The sequence below is a fragment of the Photinus pyralis genome, unplaced genomic scaffold (genome assembly GCF_008802855.1).
Source record: "Photinus pyralis isolate 1611_PpyrPB1 unplaced genomic scaffold, Ppyr1.3 Ppyr1.4_LG4, whole genome shotgun sequence".
In the NCBI taxonomy this organism is placed as follows: Eukaryota; Metazoa; Arthropoda; class Insecta; order Coleoptera; family Lampyridae; genus Photinus; species Photinus pyralis.
Window position 1 is genome coordinate 3,643,012 of NW_022170511.1, and position 21,300 is coordinate 3,664,311.

At 35.2% G+C, this 21,300-nt stretch overlaps 3 protein-coding genes across 4 annotated transcripts in view; 1 reads left to right on the top strand and 2 right to left on the bottom strand.

Annotated features, from left to right (window-relative positions):
• Nucleotides 1-21,300, bottom strand: part of LOC116167788 (synaptotagmin-5) — a 222,158-nt gene that overhangs the window by 99,316 nt on the left and 101,542 nt on the right. The gene's annotated exons all lie outside the window — the stretch shown is intronic.
• LOC116167786 (nose resistant to fluoxetine protein 6-like) lies at nt 1,810-11,087 on the bottom strand. Of its 2 annotated transcripts, none has more exons than XM_031483307.1 (13): nt 11,021-11,087; nt 4,776-4,981; nt 4,403-4,730; nt 4,277-4,353; nt 4,032-4,225; nt 3,819-3,979; nt 3,610-3,775; nt 3,370-3,563; nt 3,192-3,327; nt 2,966-3,149; nt 2,780-2,922; nt 2,617-2,728; nt 1,810-2,564 (listed from the first exon to the last, which is right to left on the bottom strand). In XM_031483307.1, the coding sequence occupies exons 2-13, from the start codon at nt 4,969-4,971 to the stop codon at nt 2,494-2,496; spliced, it is 1,962 nt and encodes a 653-aa protein (XP_031339167.1). In that variant the 5' UTR covers nt 4,972-4,981; nt 11,021-11,087; the 3' UTR covers nt 1,810-2,493. The 2 variants fall into 2 exon arrangements, with proteins under 2 accessions (XP_031339167.1, XP_031339166.1); XM_031483306.1 differs by lacking the exon at nt 11,021-11,087 and adding an exon at nt 7,605-7,619.
• On the top strand, nt 13,010-14,116 carry LOC116167789. The gene is made up of 2 exons (XM_031483313.1): nt 13,010-13,680; nt 13,729-14,116. Exons 1-2 carry the CDS (start codon nt 13,438-13,440, stop codon nt 14,104-14,106), a joined length of 621 nt encoding a protein of 206 aa, XP_031339173.1. The 5' UTR covers nt 13,010-13,437; the 3' UTR covers nt 14,107-14,116.

A 21,300-nucleotide genomic window follows, 5' to 3' on the forward strand; every position in this document is an offset into this window, starting at 1 on the left:
ATTTTTTCATAATATGAATACACCTGCTTCGTGTTCGACAAACCCACCCTTCGTTTAATTAGATGGCTGTCTAAGATTTATTTACTTCAGCACCTAATTATGCAATGTTTTCGCACTATGCTACGAATAATCAAGAGCCTTTTTGAAGCTAATAGCGAGTTTAGAGTGAAATAATTAAGATGCTTCTGATGCTTTTCAGTTAAAGTGTTTTTATGGTAAAAACCCCTAAAAACAGACAAATGTATTTAGAAACACCCGTCAAGGGATCTAAAGGGAGCGTTAGTTGTCATTTTTTAACAATCCATTGAAATGTTTTATACCTACCGTTATTCAAATTATGTTGATTTAAGCCCGTTTTACATGCTGAAAGTTATTTCATGAAAGTCGAAATTTTTGAAGTAGCGGATGTGCAATTCGAATTCACTTTCAAGTGAAAATTTGTTAAAACCAACCTAAAAAATATATGTTAGATCGACGCCTTTCATAACTTGTTTCTCTTTGTTTCTGTGCAGTTGTAATTTTCGCTCGATAATTTGCCTTTACCCCGTCAATACAAATGACCATCAAATGACGCAAATCATAACATTAATTTCTAATCTTAAAAGTTGGAAGTCCTAAAATTTTAACTGAAAGTGAAATATTTCGCGTCCGAACCCAAAAATTGAAAATTATTTCAACAGATGACTTCGGCTAAGAAAATTTCACAAAAACTTTCAACAAGTAAAATACTCTTTAGATAGCGGGTGATGGCATAATACCAACTTTCGTTGTAAAGGCAAAATAAAAAAACAGAATCGTAAAGCTTCTTTTTAATATTATATACAGACCACATCCCTTACAATTATTTGTATGCAGGACGACTTATTTTACATGCACAATATTGAAACCACGAATCCTTTTGGGTTGCAACATCGCTTAAATGGGGACGAAATGTGCCTGTTCGAGGGTTCAATTGTTTTTTTGATACGTACATCATCAAGTGTTCCATTTCACGGATCATATTCAAACAACCAAGTCCTTGGGCCCGAGAAACACTAAGATCTCTGTTCAATAGCACAGTACTATTAAATGGTAAACTGATAAAACATTTAAAACTGCAATTCATAATAATAAATTTCAAAGGCCAAATAATGTATGCAGGATTATTGTTATCTATCGTCAATGTGTTACCTACCTATTGCTTACGGAACGTATTTCATACCAAGTAATACACAAAATATACATTAAATCTATGTAAATGTGAAAGGAAAGCGCATCACGCAGCCGACAATACATATCAGTGTAATTTTATGACTAGATTCTAGTGATATTTTCAGTGTGAATCAGGCATTTATATTTGTCTTCGTAGTAAAAAATTAACTATAGTAGTGAATAACTGAACCTTTCGTTTGGTTCACTGAATTGCAAGAAAATGTTAATAGGTTTGTTTTCAAATAATGAAGAATCAAAAATAAGGTATAAATGCTCTATATATCTAATTAACTATACACGTGCACTTGCGCACAGAATGGGAAAAACCGAAAAACTATTCATAGACTGTCGATAAATTGGCAAGCAATGCCTTTTATGCTTTACAATCATGAGGACTAAACTAAATTTGGTACTTTTTGGGTTTTGTGAGGTAATGTGTCAGACAATGGGTTTGTTTGACACCAAAAAAAGAAATAGTTCCACAGTAAACGTTTGCCTTTGAGAGTGTAGTTCAATACAAAAGCTAAATTTTTTTTGATTTTTCCATGTAATACCTCACCCTTCTTAAATAGCTATAGGTAAAAATCAATTTTTTTCAAAATATCTCAAAGAAATATACACGATTCAAGAGCAAATTTAATCACTGAAACAATAAGGTTCCAATTTACATTAGTACAGATTGCACTGATTGCACCATATGGAGGTAGAGAATATGTCACTACAGAATACCTAATACTAGACCTATCACTTAATAAGTGCATATGTTAGTTGAAATCAGTGTATCTCTTATTGTACTCTATAGCTACATATAATTATCCATGGCTTATAAATGTAACTATTTCCATTTTAGTTAGTTACTATTCGTGTTTTTGAAATACCAATATTTTAAATACCATTTTACCTAAATACATAAACGTGATGCAAGTGTAAGTGGGAGGCAGTACTATCAATGAAAGCCGTAATAGGGAACGCAATGTTCCATGGACGATTATACTGGAAGCGGTTCTATTTATATTATTGCGTTCGTGTATGTTACAGTAATTTGTTTAGCGTACTTACTGGGACCTTCTGGAACATTCAAACGTAAATAAATACTCCATTGAAATTATAGCCGGAAATCCCGAAGTAAATTTCGATTCGTTCTGATAACCGATTTAATCCTAATTTGGAATTCTACGAATACGAAACAAAATTAAAAATAATATGTGCTCTAAAACAACCACCTTAAGTGATTTACAGATTTCATTGGACGATGATCACCGCACACCATAAACTACTATCGGAGGAAACCAACCGAAACAGTTACTCAGTAATTTCGATATTTTGCAGCATAGGAATTTCATTAATTTTCTTCGCAGTGTCTTGGTATCTACCTAAAAGTGGTACTTATTGGTAAGCGTGAATGTAAGGTGTATCACGATTGACCGGTATTTGTTGAAATGCTCTTCTCAATTTTCAGGATTGGTACTTCCACGCCTAATGTTAGCAAAATTGCTGCAAGTAAGGAAAATGCAAAATCACCCCAAAATTCGTGCATCTGTAACCATACTAGTTAATGTAAGTGAGTAAAAAGGTGCAGCATACTAACCGCTTCAAAGCTACCAAATGTCTTTGTCGTTGGGGATCTACTAACCAGAATGAAAATGACAACGTAGTGGATAACATACAAGGTATACGTAAGTTGCGACAAGATTGTGAATAATCGTGATGATAAGAACCGATTGATTGGACCTGAAATATATGTCGTACTTTAAACAAGATTCCCAAGAGTTACCTCCGAAATTGTTGATGCAGGCGAAGATCATTGCCGAGATGGATAACGCCCAAGCTGGCCTCGCCAATGCATTATAAAGCGAATTTGCAAGTTTGTTATCCGGCGAGACTAAGAGATCATATCCACCGAACATCATCGCCCCTACAACTGTGATACTTATCACCCACAGTACCACAACTACGGGCTTAAAGCACACATTACCTTTGAATCGGTTAATAGCACCTACCTTTGATAGTTTATAGGTTACGTTCTTAGATCTGTGCAAGTGGTGCCCGACTAGTATACCTATAAGCCATGGTGCCGCTCGCATATAAGCTGGATAGTAAATATACATAAAGTATTCCACTATCTTTTGGGGAAACCTACGGGTACATCTGACTTTAAAGTATAAGACAAGTGCCTACCTTAAGTTTCCTTCCATGGTTCCATTCAGTTCATATATCCAACTGAAAGTGAAAGCAGCTACTGCATTACAAACTAACAACGCAATAGTAACACCTGTAGCATACTTAGGCCACTTTGACAAGGAAAGAAGGAAGATTGGCGAAATAACATACAGCTGTACATCAATGGCCAAATACCAAGTGTGACTCAGGCACTGAAAGAAGGCGTGATTCCTGTGCAACTGACAAGAGGCAACGTACCGCTTCTGGGACATAATTTTGAATGAACAAGAGTGATTGCCACCAATTTTGGCTGCAAGCGTCCACTATGTGCCTATTTAGTGTGCTTCTCGAGAATGGTCCGGAGGATGTCTGCCCAAGCAGCGTTACAACAAAAACTATAACCACAATTAAAACTGGAGCAAGCCTAAGAGAAGGTTTAGAGCTCGTTTTGAAGTGAAGAACTTTACCTTAAATAGCGGTGTATATAGAACTTAGAAATTTTAAACGATCTCCCTTTCTTTTTTAATGCTAAATACGAATATGAAAGTAAAATTCCTGATAGCAATAGAAAGGTGTCGATTGCCAATGATCCGTTAAGCAAAAACATACTAGCAAGATCATGGTGTCCCTGAAATCGATTATTTTATGCAGTTGCCTGCTTGGTTGAAGTAGATATTTACAGATTGTTTTGCATGACCGCCCCACCATTCAGAATTGACCGAGCGAGATACTTCTTGTCTCTGATAGAGTATAATCCACATGACGCTAAGAACTCGAATTCCATTGAGACATGGTATTTCCCCGCTGTCTTTCGAAAATATCGCTTTAATATTTCTGATAACGGAAAAAGTTAATAAATTAGGTCTTTCGGGTTCTGTAAAGAAAGGCGCATTGAATTTTAGTTTTGTGTGATTCGCCTACTTACCCAATCCTGTAACTTTCAGGTATATATCATAACCAGTTGAAATTATAATTAAAAGTCCTATGACGCCAAAGAATGATCTAGAAAAACCAATATTCTGTAAATACCAAATCTGCGCGGTCTACGTACATTCCACAGTATTCGGCGATCCCGAGCACAGCTTGCACCAAACTAGACTCGCAAAGCTCTTCAATGAAAGTCGCATTTATACCAAAGTAATTGTACAAAGTCGATAAATCACGGGAGGAACAAGCATTTGGCAAACAACTAGCCAAACTGATATGTCGTGACCGATTTTTAGTATCCAAATCCAGAACATCATGAGCATAGCAATATTTCCCTACCAGGTTCGACCTATTTGCTGTTCGACTAACCCCGATACATTCAGATAGAGATCCAAAATCGAAGGGGGTTTTTAATGCAGTATCTAAAGGTAGCTTACTTCCTGCGTCCAACACTGAAAAAAATCGGTGGATTATTCAATAACTGAGGCGGTTTCTACTTTCCAATGCCCATCCTTGGTTTGCTAGGAGACCGTCTCGATAATGGATCAAATTGAGTCGACAGTCGGCGCTAATTTCATTCGAGTTGTCACGTGTTGCTTCATTCAGTCCTTGCAGAAAGTATGCCGAATAATTCGGATCTGCGGTACTTACTTGTATTGCAGTTATTGCGATGGCTATCAGAATATGCCACATTGTTTGCGTGCTATATTTACAATACTGGTTACCAACAGGTATAAGAGCCCAGACACATATGTATTCGACCAAAATAAATATGCAATGCCATTATCTGAATTATAATTTATTACACTATTATAAATTCAACGAATACGATTAAGCTTAATTGATACGATGCGGTTTTGCCAATTAATCAACAATATCTAATACATTTATCAACTACGATAATTATAAATGAAACCAAAAGGAAAAGTACTTGCTTTGATTCAATACATAAGTGCATCTGGGCTCGTATGCTTGTATTTTATTTTATTGGTTTTTTTTATAATTTGAATATTTTGGCGTAAAATTTTATACGTGGGAAACTTTAATATACGGGTGAATACATTCCACAATGCAAAATTGAAATTATTCTCATATAAATGTGGTAAGGCAGTTGTGCATTGTGTATGAAAAGGTACATGACCCATTACTACTAAGAATTATATTTTAATTAAGTATTCATACCATTGGGAAATGAATTCAAATACAATAATCACAAGACCACATAAGTCATAAGACACGTAACAAAAATGTGTTCCTCTGACTGTTGTTGAGTGAGGAAATCAGCACTCAAGGCTTCGGGGTTCTCTAAAATACTAGACTGGACTAGCGAACTAGATCTAGTCTACTTAAAATTGCACGACTTGACCCCGAGATACTCATCGATGACCAGCGAATGTCGCACTCGCAGACCGAAGCCCTCGAATCTCTCATGCAATAAATTCAATGTTCCACCTGAGGGAACAATATTCTCCAACGATATTCTATTTCTCTGAAGATATATCGGCCACCGTCGGGCTGTCTCAAATTTGTCGACCAAACGGCGAATCGCGAAGACAATAAATTCGACGAAGCGCACTGAACTTTAGGCAAACAGAGCGCTGATTTTAATTGAAATAAATTAAAAATTTGCGGTTGATGAAGCTTGTTAAATGTCATAACGAAACAAGCATTCTCATCAGATTTTAAAACTGTAGTTTTGCCAACATACACAGTCAAAGTTCGACTGTACCTATTGAAAAAACCTTTAGGAATAATGAAAAATGTATACCTAAAGAAATTATATCTTAGGGTTTTCATTTAAGCTGCCAAGTACAAAAATGTAAAAATTGCTCTCGGTAGGCAGTGAACTTCAATTAACAAGAATGATAAACGAGTATAAAAAGAATTTTAAAGAAGGAAGTTGTTTACGCTAAACTTTTCTCATTTAAATTACTTGGCGTAACAAAATATTATAATATCACGTTAGTTATTTGTTAATATTTGAAATTCAATTCACTATTTGGGGTGTTGAATTTGTTACGACATTAAAGTGTAGTGAATGTTGAAAGTGTGTGAATTTTGCTTTTTCCTCGTGTGCAGAATTCTTAACACACCGCATTTATAGGGGTTTTAGAAACGAAAATCCCCTTATGTGATCGTGTTGCCCGTCCGTCCGACCGGCTGTTCCTAACTCGAGAACAAAGAGAGAGCGATGTCAACACTTCGCCAATCGGTTTCTACAATTTTAAGGACTAGTGGTCAGCCGGATTAAAAGTAATGTTTCCGATGGACTGTCAAAAAATTCCCCTTTTTTTAAATTTTAATCGCAGATCTGGCCAAATGGTCACGAACTGAGGGAGGGTGCTATTGAGGCTGGTAGTGTAATATAAAATACATTTTTTCTGACTGATTATGTATTTTTCGGTTTAGAATTTCTAATTAGATTATCCCAACAAATTTTCAAAAAAAAGTTTTTGTTATATTTATTTTCCCATTACTTTTTTATTTTATTGCAGATTTCAACCCAGCCGCTAGAATGGTCACCAACTGAAGGAAGAAGCAATTAGGGCAAAATATACGTGAGAGGATTATCTTTTACCGGTAGTGGTGAGATGTAAAATTTATCTTTGACGCTACTGAATTTTTTGTGACTGAGTGATACTACTCTTCTCCTTACAGTATCTAAATCTTCTAATTTAATTGCAGACTTAATACTGATTTTCTAGAATGGACATGAGCTGAGGGCAGACGCAATTGGTCAGAGAATCTTTTCACGGTGGTGGTAAGATGTAAAATTTATTTTTGGAGCTATTCTGACTGATTATGGAACTTTCGCTTACAATTTTTAGTTTTTTTAAATATAAAATCAGATTTACAACTCTCAACATTTTATAATTTTCATCAATATACATACAGTGATTTGGCATTTTGGCGTTATTATTTTGCTTGACAGTAAATATAAAAAACCTATTTGATTTGCAGCAAATTTTCAGATAAAACGAAATCTCTCACGTAAATAGGGCGAATTGAAAGGCTTTCCGGTAATAAAGTTCTGTTAGAATTTCCAGCTTTATCAAAACAAAGGGAAGTGTCAAAAACTATCAGAAAAACCTGTAAAAAACGTAATTTTCTGACGAATTCCGTGAACATGTCTAATAGTGATCATGAAGTAGAAAATTTAACCCCACCAGAAATCGTGGAGCAAGCCACAAGAGCCTCACAGAATTTACTACCACCGAAAGGTGTTGAAAAACGTGTGAGAAATGTTACCCAAATTTTATGGATTTACTTGTTCGAAGAATTAACTACGGGCACCTCTCTCAAGTTTGTGCGAAATTCGTACTTACTCAACAAACATGCACTTTTTATAATCTTTTAACTATGAACGTTGTAATTATGGAACAAGTTAAATGATTAGGGGAATTGTGCAGATTATTTTTTAGCACCACACACTACCTACTTGAATTGATTACATAAGATTGATAAGAAAATTCAAAGGGCTGTAACTTTTGAACTAGTAGCCCAATCTTGGAACTGTTTGAAATTATGGATTCTACAGGCCACATTCTATAAGAAAATTTTTTTCCCGGGTCGATCTGAGACAATTTTTTTTTCGGGGCTCAAAAAAAGGCAGTGTATAACCTTCCTTTTTTACCAAAAATCGAATGCACCAAAATTTCTCGGGAAAACACTTTTTCTTATTAATTTTGGTGCGTAGAATCCAAAACAATTCGTACTTTTTCGATCAGACTTCTCAATAAAAAGTAATAGACTAGAAACCAACTTCGAAAGAAAATTCAAAGGGCTGTAACTTTTGAACTAGTAGCCCAATCTTGGAACTGTTTGAAATTATGGATTCTACAGGCCACATTCTATAAGAAAAATTTCCGTGTCGATCTGAGACAATTTTTTTGAGGGCCAAAATTTCTCGGGAAAACACTTTTTCTTATTAATTTTGATGCGTAGAATCCAAAACAAATCGTAGTTTTTCGATCGGACTTCTCAATCAAAAGTTATAGACTAGAAACTAGGGAATGCAATACCGGGATTGCGGGATCCCGAAATACCGGGATCCCGCAGCATTTTTGCGAGATTAATTCCGCACATAAATGGAGCGGGATCCCGCGGGATTTGCGGGACTGAGGAATTTGTCGACCAAGGGGACGACTCTGTCATTTTTTAAATAATTGTTAAACTTTTTTCGTTAAAAATGTACTATGATTTTTGAGGCACTTTAGAAGACTCTTTGTGCTTTACAGGTAAGGTTTTTTTGAGTTCTAAGTTAGGCCGAAGGTACTTTTTTGTTAAATATTGTGATAATTAGCGATTTATTTTAATACAGAAGTTAACCGCACAGACTTGCTTATTTGCCAATTTATTTAAAGTTTTGCGAGATCCCGCAAATACCGGGATCCCGCGGGATTAACATCTAAACATCCCGCAAATACCGGGATTGAGATTTTGCTGCGGGATTGCATTCCCTAATTGCACCGTGCTCGGGCGTGATCGGTACGTGAATCAAAAGTCGCGGACTCTGTCGATACTGTACTTACTTAGTAGTGCTAAATTGTTAATTCCAATCTAAAATTCTAACACATAGTATTAGGAGCATGTTATGGCGCTTATTATTCAGAAGGTTTATGTTTGCGGCACCAGCGAGTGGAGCAAGTGATCCGGGTGAATATGCGTTACTGGTGTTTTATATGGCGTTATACTGTTAGCATTTCCAATGTTTCCGCGCGATGGTTAGGTACATGGATGGCGAATTTTTTTTCAAATTAGGTTACATTGCCTACATTCTTTACTTCCACAATAGAACAGGTGAATTAGTGAAATTTTGGGCATCGAAACAATTAAATGACTTCCCAAATTCCAGTAAGTTCTCTGACGATATATTTTAATTTTAAATGCTCAAATGTATTAGAATATGTATATCATACGGCTAGCACTTTTGTCGCTTAAAACCGATTAGGTACTTATATGTACACATAATTAATTTTGCTTTGTGATTAAATACCAAATTTGCTTCAAGACTGCCGGTTAAATTTTATTTGTAGAGACCCGAATGAAACATTCATTCAAACGTATAGCTCAGTCAGTGGAACCCTTAAAATAGCTATGGTGAGATGTGCGTACTTTTCTTTTAATGTTGTGCTTTATATTGAAGACTTTTATTTAATACGACATTACCCACCTACATTTATTCAAATTCCAGATATAAATCATGATAAGGAACATTTTAGATATTCCCATAACGGCAATAAAACTCTGGAAGTATAAACTTTGTTTCTTATTCGTTTTTCTGGTCTGCATACCTACCTTCACCATCGATTTTCGAATGAGTTTGGGTGCTCGGATCGAGAAATAAGGTGGCAATTTTTCCTATTCAAAGAAAATAATATAAGATATGCTTTCCATTAGACTGTATTTGCTTTTCATATGTTTGCTAAGAAAATATTATTGGATTGGCTTTTATATTATGCGAATATGAAAACTGCACTTTCTCTAACTGCAGTTTAGCATCATTGTGGTGACATACAAGCTTTGTATTTAATGCAATGTGTGAATAAATCAAAAGATTAATTACCTATATTATTACCTATACGTACGTATTCTGGGCGAGAAGAACTTATTTACATTTCTTATTAAGTACACCTAACTGACCTGGTAAGCTGCAGTAGAAAAAGTAGCTACCCTAGTAAAGTATAATTAAAATTTGTTTAGTTGTGTACATTTTCGCTTGAATTAGTTAATACTCGTTAAATGTGCCGTGAAATTTAATATAATTCAGTTTCAACGGCTCATTATTTTTGAGGTACTTATTAATGCAGTTCTTTCAGAAATCCTAAATGTGATGCACTAGCGGAATTAACTTGTTCATTAGTACAATTTACGTCTGAATCGGTCACATCAGTTTGACGCTACGCTACGCACTCGGCTGGGGTAGCAACTTGTGTTTTAAGGGTAAATATACTATGCAGATATTCATGATCATAAAGTGTCTTTTTGAATTAAAACCTCAACTGCGGAATATTTTATAGAATCGGATTTACCGGAAATGAATGCACTGTACGTTCTCTATCTGAAAGCTGGAGGTATACACACCATCTCACTATGATTTTCCCTAGGTATAGACACAAATATGAGAAAAAATTCAGTTACTTTGGATGTAGAAACTGAAAACAAAAACTTACTTCGAAATGCAAAATGTCTCATACTTAGTAAAGCAATTAAATCTTCGTACTGAAAAGGTAGTGCAGTACGGTTGAGAAGGCTTTTTTGGTGTAGGAAATGACTGACGAAAACTGTGAAATTGACAGTCACTTTTTATTCATTTATAAAGTTCTTGTTGTTTAGTTTGCGGGTAAATCGTCAGGAAGTATTTGTAAACACAAAACTGACTTTTGTGACTCACGTGAAAAATTCGTGGCTCCCAACTTCCACTTAGTTTCCTTATGGAATTTCTATTGAGCTTTCGGAGATTCGGATTTTCTAATTTGTCGTGAAATTTTCTAACCATCTAACCTTATACCATCATTTTTACGATAAACGTTTGATAAGCTTCAAGTAAACATAAAACTACCATAACCCGTGTTGAACGCTTAGCTGCTAATTAACAGAAATTTTAAAGGACCCGTTTACAGCTAACAAACTTAATACCTACGATAATTAGTGCTATACTACAACACCGATCATTAAAGCTCTGCTTTAAGGACTTTAATGTAACATTCTAGTTTCAGTTTAATAGTGCAAATAACTTTACCTCGTTCAAGGTTGTACGAACACACAAATAACAAAATTATCCCCTGAAAATTAACTTTGCAATTTATATCAGCCTTTCACCAAAGAAACTTTGTGTCAGTCTAGAACAAAATGCTGTCAACGTGTACGCAGAGATCCTGAAAATTAGTATAACGCCATTCACACAAAAAGCAGGGTTTACAATTTAGATGGTAAACTTACTTATTAAAATATTTATGCTACATTAACGTTCTTCTTATGAAATGTTGCTTTTGTAGTTGAAGTCTAACAAATTTTCGAGCGTGGATATTCTTTGCAATGATGAAAAAACATCTGTACTTAAAAAGTTCGGAATCTTAGTTTTGTAGTTACATTGTATAAGTATACGAAACCGGGCACTCCCTTTTTTCTATGCAAGTAATTCAGAATCCGTTTACTCTCCATCCCTCCTCTACCTCGCAATATGAAATGAGGGTCTGTAAAAGACCGTTTTGCAAGCTGTATACAGACCGTTAATTACACAGACACAAGCTTGTAATATTATTAATTTTTATATTTACCTAACTTTTACGTGTTTTAGATCTAAAATTTAACGAAAAATCCTGTACCTATGTAGGAACAAAGTTACATAAAAACTTCAAAACATTTGTAATTAACTACTGTTTCTAACAGGTATTAAAAATTACATAGAAAACCGTGCGAAAGCTTTTTTAATGTGATTGCGCAAAATTTGTTATATCACAAATCAAGGAACTCAGAAACAGTCGTAATCACTAACGCCTTCACCGTCATTATCGGCACGCTCGTCATTCACCATTATTTGTTATTACTATCGCTTCAGAAGATTTTGCACAAATTTCATATACCATTTCTGTATTTCGTTTCAGAAACGTCCATGCAGTTTAGTTTCCACAAATTTTATTTTTGTTTATCGTCATCATTACTATGGAGACCATTCCATTTTTATCGCAGTTTCGGTTTTTCTCATTATGATATTTTTATTAAATATATCAAACCAGAGCCAGTATGAAATAATAGTTATTTACGTTATAAGTCCGGTAGGTTACTTGTAACAGTACGAGTTCGACATTATGGACGAGGCGACGTCAGGAGCCGAGTCAAGAATGTCTTAAACGAGTACTGTTACAAGTACTACCGGACGTATATCGTAACGTATTTTATTTCATACTGTAAGTCTGTTTTGTATCATTATTTCATTTCAAAGATTACAAAATTTCATTATATTGTAAAAATCGCATTACCTTGTTTCTGTGGCAACGGCCGTTGCTATAGTTTGTACTTTGTTGACATTGAATTTTTTTCACTGAAAAAATGGACGCTATAAACGTTGTGGGATGTTCCACTGTTCCCGATACAATCCTGTCGAAATCTCATGAAGCAACCGAAAAGTTGGTTCCTAAGAAATCGGCCGCAAGGTATGAAAAAGAGTACTAAGTGGTTTGCCAATTGAGGAACGAACATGGGGCGAAACAAGTAGAGGAAAACGTCATGTTGGCATACTGTTTGGATGCAGTAAGTTTTTGAATTGAGATTTTTTTGCCTGGGTTTCGGTGTTAAAGCGTCATGGGGCATGGAAAAGCTCATCGACGGCAGAAAAATATACATCGAAGGCTCGGTAGAAGGAAAAGTTAAGATTGGCCGTATGATACAACTGATACAAGGCGGCGAAAATTTCATTGAAGTTCTACAGCAGAAGGGATCAAACATTACTAACTCGACATCCAGTAATAACCCAGGCGTTAGTGTTGAGGGCAATACAAATTGTTTCATTACAATCAATGTTAATGTTTGAAATAAAGAATTACAGCCAAATTTATGTTGGGGTTTTTAATTAATTGTGTGAAGATGTCAAATTTGATGTAAACAAGTAACAGTCCGGTAAGTGTTGCTTAGCGACACTTACCGGCTCTGATGCTGTAATAACTCACCTACCGGACTCAAAATGATAGTGTAATCGAACATCTACCGGACAGTATGAAATAATAGTAGATTGTATGACAAGTAGGAAAAGTTGCATATTCCTGGACGATGATAGTGATTGTAAGCCGAGGCGTTAGCCGAGGCTTACAACTATCAGAGTCCAGGAATATACTTTTCCTACGTGTTATACATACTATTTTTTAGTCGATAGCGAATAGTTAAACACCAAAAATACCATTTCAAACTAAATTAATTTTCTCCAATTGTCATTTGGTATAATGTCATTGGTCTATGCTTGTAGAGATAGGTGCGCGGATCGAACCCGGGCGGCGCCTTTTTTTTATTTACAATAATTAAAAGATGCAAACATCAAGTTTGTTTTCCGAACATGCATTGTTTGAACGTTACCATGGACATGAAGTAAACAAATCGAAAATTTTTTCGTTTGTGTGAATGTGTGAATTTATAATATTAGTTGATGTGCAATATTAATATAAAATGGATATCGACGGTGATTTTGATGAAGATTTATTTTGTGTAACACCACCTGATGAAGTTTTGGAAGCAGTCAATGAAGCTACTCTAAGTCTGTTGCCAACTAAATCGAGGGAAAAGTATGAAAATGCTTATCAACGTTTTATGGAATATAGATCAAGTAAAGAGCAGTCGAAAGTCTTCACCAACGAACAAATCGGAGAATTTATGATCAACGCTCCAAATGATACTTACCTCATGGCTAAAGTAAGATTTTAATTAAAAGGCCTGAAGATTATAACTTAATTTTTTTAGGTTGTGGTAATTTTCGGAATTTATGGCCCCTGTCGGCGAGAGGAGTTATGTAACTTAAAGCTTGCGGACATTGAGGATTTGGGTTCACAACTATTGGTGAAGATTCCATGCAACACAGCCAATAAACCACGGTCGTTTATAGTAAACGGCACTTATTTAGGAGCATACCGTAAATATGCAACCGTTCGACCATCCAATTTTGAGTGCAATAGGTTTTTCTTCAAATACCATAATGGTAAAAGATTTAAGCAAGTAGGGGTTCACCATCTCCAAAACAAGAATTGTTCAATTAATTATGAAGTAGAGTCAACTGGACTATCAAATTTGATTGGAAACTGCAATAATTGTACTATTAATGTACATATTAATAGAAAATAAACTATGCATTTGTGTGTATAACTGTTCTTTTACTTTTTCATGCTCACAAGAGTATAGATATTTTCCCGTACTGTACGGGAATGAAGATTCCCGGACAGTACGGAAATCACCTGCCTTGTGATGACATAAACAAAACAATAATATGCCATTTTTCCGGCTATCGACTAAAAAAATATTAAACGCCATACGTCCGTGAAGAATCGTAACGACACTCGATTAGAACTTCCTCCTCATAACGTCGCCTCGTCCTCGTAACGTTACAATTCATTTTCTGAACTTTAATTACTATTCCATTATCACATTCTCCCTAGTATGAGTGATCATTTTTGACAGACGGGCGTATATTTCCACGAAAATGTTAAAAAAACCGTGACATCGCATGATGTCATCTTTGAATTACTTCGGTCATTTATTGAACCGTCGAGGGACCGAACGAGAGAGCTTTCACAAAATACGTTGGTGATTTAAGTCTTCGCCATCAGCAATAAATTCGCTGACGTAGATTAGTTTCAAAGCTGTTTTTGGAAGATTGAGTATATATTAAGTACTTATACGTAAGACGATTCATGGAGGGGGACAATCGTATATAGTGCAACAAATGGCTTTCCCCCGTGGTTTTTAACAACGAATCAGAAATGGAGATCGCAATTTATAAGGTTTTGTTAACCTTTACAATTACAATTATAAGTGGACGAAGAATGTGACAATTTGAATAAATTTGGAAGAGAAATACCTACCAATTTTGACGTAATTGTGTGCAAATTAAAGGTGGTGAAGGTAAAACGCCAACTGAATTCGTTTGCTTACTCTGCAAACATTATAATGGAAGGAATGGCGTAATGTTGTTGATTCTTGTGGGCTTTGCGGCCACTTCATACTCCCTGCAAATCTCCTTTATGTTAGCTGTCCACTTGACATCAATAATTCCAACGCAGTGCAGTAGTTGAACCTCGAGTTGAACTAAATGAAAAGGTTTCAAGAAGGTTTCAGTTTTCTCGAACAATAGATAATATCCGCCCTGCTGCATTTAAAGATACGGATTCTTCTTCTCCTTGTTGATTTTGCAATCTAAATTCCTACTGGTAATTAATGCTTTCGCTTCATTAACGATTTCTAGTGGCTCTTGTGGAACACTGATTGGCTTAAATTTACATAAACTTCTCTACATCAAGGTTACAATAATTAACTATGAGTTCGGGGAGCCGGAACCCATATTTATCCAAATCTCTACTATATCCGACCTTTCATTAAAGACTCTATACTATATAGAATAGTTTCTCAATATTTACGGATCGTACCAAGTGCCAACCACAGAAATTCCACTTCAAACTGTAAATTACTTAATTACTTTGGTCTTCTTTTAAATGAACCGCCTGCGCTCGATGTTTTAAATTTACTACATTACATTGCACCTCATTCCACAAATCGAATGCCCTTATTCAAACAAACTTATCGATTTTTTAAGTGGTTCCTTTCGATTAAGCGAGGCGTTTGCTTTTACAAAAAAGTAAATTTCAGATCCATCTTGCGTCTGACAACGAAGGTCGATTCTAAATTTGTATTTTCAATTAATTTGGTCTAATAGCGCTCGGTAACGCGAACTTAGCGATCGTGTACCCATTGATTATTTTAGAAATAGTGATTGATTATTATTAATGCTAATGTACATCATGTTTATAATCGGACGGATAGGTAATGAAACTCATCTGAAATTTTGGTGCAGATGTGATGCACTGCTTAAGATGGTAACTTTATTCCTAATAAATTTGAATTTATTTCCATATTTTAAGGTATTTCGTACGAGAAATGGATCGTTAGTAACAAACGCATTACTACAATAATGCTTTGTTTATCATAGGTATATGTCCTTTTTATAGCATGTACTGATAATCCTATTTACTTGATTACCGCCGTGACATTTTTAATTATAGTAGCGAATTGTATGCCTGTAAGATACGTAAGACAATAACAATAAAAACAAATGTTCAAAACTTAAACTTTATCTTTTTAGATATGTGGCTGCATTTTTATTTTATATTTTCAAAGATTTTGTAGTTCTTAAAGAAATTCATGTATCATATTTACTAAACGCTACCTACCATCTTAAAGTTGACATGTCAAGATTTTACGTTCTGCTTGTAGGATTTTAAGTTACAATGTTAGAGATCGTCGTCTGCTACCTAGTTCTTTTATTTAAAGTATCACAGACACAAGGTAAATTAAAGACATCATAGAGTTATTTGGGTTTATTCCTTAATAACATTTTGGAAATGAACTCGTTTCATTTACAATACACACAAACATCTGATCTCCTTGGCAATTAGAAAACACACGAGTGTTCCAGAACAGTCAAATGGCATTTTATACCAACATAATATTTTAAAGAATTTCAAGCTTTTGTAATTTGAAAAACTTTATGCTCAAAGACATTACTCAAGGGAATAGATTAGTAAGAACCCATTTTTCGTGGCTCGTCATCTGAATAAAATCAAATGACCAAACTGAGGTTAAATTGCTACTAAATTCGATAAGGGCTGCCTCGTAGAACAGATTACAAAATTATTGGTTTCTAGTACAGAATCGAAGTTCAACTGTTCCTCAATAAGTACGAATTGCTTGCATTATTACGAACTGACTTTCATGCTTTCATCTAAGCCAAAGCGGCATACCTCACACTCGCATATAAGTAAAGGCAGTCGGATAGACAATACAACCGGATGTTACACGTTCTAAATTATCGTGATAGTAAAACACATGGGTGCCTAAAATCGTGTTAGATTTCTTCGAGCATAGGCAATGATTCCGAGTATTCTGACACTTATTTAGGCGAACCTACTAAGCATACCATGAACTAACGGCACCAACCCTACCCCTACCCATCGGCGCGATAACGACATCACCGACCCTCCATCTTTTGGGCCAGATTTTATTTGCTTTGTATGCCAAACGCAGATACCCAGGAATTGATAAGTATGAGGCCGGATGTGACGAGTACATCCACTTCTTTTTCATTGACTGAGACCCTTCATTTTGAGCATATAAATGGCAGTACTCGACACCGATTGGTCACTGAATCGCGGATTGGTATTAGAGCCGAAATCACAATTCTTTGCATGCAGATTATATTTATAATCCCGTTGCACAAAAACGCGCTTAAGTAACTCGACCCAACTTGTTTTTCTCGATAACGGTCACCGATACGCAAAAATTACAAGTTTCTAAACAAATCAAAAAATTATATACTTGTTTGATAATCTACCAATGGCGCACCGAAAAAAAGTTCAGTGATAGAAAATAGGACATAACTACTATATTGACATGACCTTTCAGTGTAGCCTATATTCCAAATTTGAGCTAAATATCTCAAAAACTGTCGGAGATATAAAGAAAAAACTTAAAAAATCGGCCACGAAGCGTTTGCGGACATAAATGCTTATATGAACTTTTAGTCATCAAATACCCAAAGCCCTTTCATACCATATCAAAATCGTACTTATACTTTTTAAGCAAGATACTTTAATTCAAAACGAAAGGTTTTATTGTTTAAAAATCTTCTTTATTTTTTTGCCATTAAATGTGTAGGGTGTATGACATACAAAAACATACCCCCAACAAGAACAACGTTGAAACGTACTATACATATATGATTCAAGACGTCAATTTGGTGTATTGTGAACTAAATTTAAACAACAGAACATCCAAACGCATTAGTTATGGTGAGGAAATTGAACTCATGTATTTTCAATGACAAAAAAAATTTCAAAAGTAATGGGATTACCAAACGTCAAAGTAATTGAAAAAATAGGCTCCTTGACTATTCAAAATTTCAGAGATGGCCCAAACGTTATATGGTTTGTGTTTTTTGGGTGAGCGTCAAGACCAAAAAGCTTTAGAATTCTATCACACTGAAGTTATAATATTAATATTTAATGAATTCATATTTTCGTTCATACACGAAATAATATTAGCATGTAAGTAAACTTTGAAATGTAAAATATTTAAACAAGTAAACTTCATTCTCTACTATTACACCATCTACTACCATAAATACTCTACTTTTGCTACTAGTTCCGGTTTGAATGAATGCCATTGGTTAATGTGTCACCCAATAATGACATAAACTGAACGAAGATTAATTATCATATATTGCGTAGACACTAGACGCAATGAATTTATTTGTCCGATTAATTTAACATAACGTGGTATAGTTACTCATAAGTTTTAACTGCTAGTTCTGAAATTAGTGTCATTAGTGCCAAAGGCGTAGGTATATGTGCCAACAGCATGCAGAGATTATTCAGTGTTATTGGGCAAGATAGGGTTAGTGAAAAATAGTGGTCTTAATAATTTCGTTCAGTACCAAGTATTTAACCAACCCTATGTTTTGTACGCGAATCGCACCCAACGGTCGTTTTACTAAAACCATTAAATAAAATTATTCAATGCTAAAACTGAATGCTAGGAATTTGATCTCCAAATCTAAATTGGTTGGGATTTACAACATAATTATGTCACAACTTATAACATTCGGAACAAATGTCGGAGAATAGACATCCCTAATCGTGACTGTTATTTACCCTGAATCAGTGTAACCCGAAACACGTACTCAGTGGCGGATTTAAATTTTTTGCGCCCCTAGGCACACCAAAAGATATGCGCCCCAAAATAATCTTGCATTGTCGATTATCGTTGTTACAGTTACAGTTACAGTCTACCAATTCCAATTTATTTTATAATTTTAATTAAAGATTTTTGTCATTTGTATCTTGTTAGGGCACTTATTTTAAAACTTAAAATGTTACCTAAAATAAATATACTTAGTGCAAAAAATGCCGCCTTCTAAAGCTGCCGCCCCTAGGCACGTGCCTGGTGTGCTTATATGTATGTAAATCCGCCACTGCACGGACTGTGTTTGTTCCATACTAAGTTCTTCAACTTTAAAAATGAGCTCAATGTTTTTGAATAAGAACATCGGTCCAATTGTAAAATAAAGTGGGTCATAATTTCGGATATTAAATAAGTATCTCGGTAATGAAGTTGAAAACGGGGTTAGCCGATAAATAATAGGGCGATCTGAGAACGGAGATGAATGGTGTGGTGACCTACTGAAACTTTCAATAAGCCCAACAAAGTCGCAGATTTTCATAACGAATTAATTTAATAAATCTTTAGCCTTATAATGGAAATTGGAAATTAAAGGGAAATTTGTTATTCATGGATTGTGTTAAGTACACGCATGGACGTCAAGCGTGACTAAGGGGGGTATTTTAATTGATCTAAAATTACACGGATTTAGATTATCAATTATGGTTTAGTGCAAATCTGCTTGCAAATGGATTAACGCTTTGAAATAAATTTATTTAAGTATAATCCCAGCAAGGGGATGAATTGATCGCTGTTTCCATACTGCGTTTTATCGAGCATCTCGGTTTGTATGTAAACAAATATCATATCATTAATACTGTGCTTAATAACCCTTTTACAGTCTATGACGCCCTTGACATCAACTTCATGCTTATATCGGCTATCGTTGTTTTTATTACATACTACAGTCTTTAATTATGTCGGCATCATTGATTGGTTACGTGCTTTTCTCTCCTCGTTCAATATGGGAAGATAAATTTGGCAAGTAACGATTGACGAAGGTCTGACTTTTGGGGTTTGGGATCATGGCTTCATTTACCAAATAGTTCCGTAGTGTTTTATGTATCTATATTCCTTCTCCGGTATTATTTATGTACGGAACCTTCACGCGATATAAAAATGTATTAAGCTACAAGGGTGAAGTTTACGCAAATTTGCAATTGACCAAGATGTATAGAACTTGCCACCCTCTTAGTTTACATTGTTTTTGCACGATGGAGTACAGTTTATTCCAAATGTATAAGCCATCACATAAATTTAAAACGAACTAGTACATAATTGCAAGGCCCTACAACGTAGTTTTCAATGATTTCACCCCACACATTTAACGACCAACGGTGCTGATAATCTAAGGGGACGACTTGGAGATTTTGTATATCCTAGTCGAGAAAATGTTGTCGGTTGACATACCCATTCTTATGGAAGCAAACTTCATCAGTAAATAAATTGAATTGCATATTGTAGAATATGCTGATCCTCTGGGATGAAGTAAAGAGTCCCCTCAGATCACATCCGTAGGTATCGTAGGAAGCATTCATCTGATAACCAGAGTAATGGCTACGTAGTTTAAAGAAAAGTAGATTCAAAATTAGCGTCATAATTGGGGCCAAAAAAGTATCTGTTTCGGTGTTTCTCTTATAGTAATTAAGGTATCAAGGTCGAGAACCTCCAAGAGAGTTTAAAACCCCTTTTGCATGAAATGGAAACCCCCTAATTACAGTATTCACCTAAAGAGGCCTACATTTCGACAATTTCATACATTGTTTAGTGTTCTTAGAAACTACGAAGACAAGTTTTTTTCATACTCTAGTTAGAGTAAGTGTCTTCATTTGACGTTAAATGACCGCATTCTCCCAAACTCGACCGTCAACAGATTGAACACGTGGTTGTTCCAATATCGAAGGCCTCGTTTCGAACTCTAATGTGATCATCTACGTTATGTAACGGATGGATTATAAAATTCTAAGTTTCAATTTTAATTTGACTTGAGCTACCTGGATTGTGGGTGGTCTGATGGTGTGACTGCGCGCCATTGCATACAACAATATGGCATTCTGCAGGAGATAACCTTGACGAGAATGGCAAAGAAGAAAAGTTCGTTAACTTTATTTTACCTTTTACAATTATATCTCGACCATAGCATCCAAATTTGGGTTCTTAGACACTTTTGAATGTTATGTCCTTCAAAGTATCACTGGATAGGGGATGCATGTTGCGACTTTTAAAGGGGGATGTGAGTGAGGTTATTATTAATTATTTTCAGTGAATAGTTAAATATGTTACTATAATGTAAGACGTCAAAAGTACAACAGAAAGTGATGGTCTGTCATGATGCGTAATGACCTATTCCTTAGCCCGAGTAAATAATGTGCATAACTTTTAATGCATTTTTATGCTAAGTTAAGAAATTCTACAGAAAATAAGAGTATTGAGCGAAGTCTTACTTCGTTATTCAATGCTATAACTGAACGCCTCAGGATTTATGAAATTATATGAAATCGTGTAAAAAAGCAAACGGAAAATGGAGACTTACAAAACATCCAAACATAA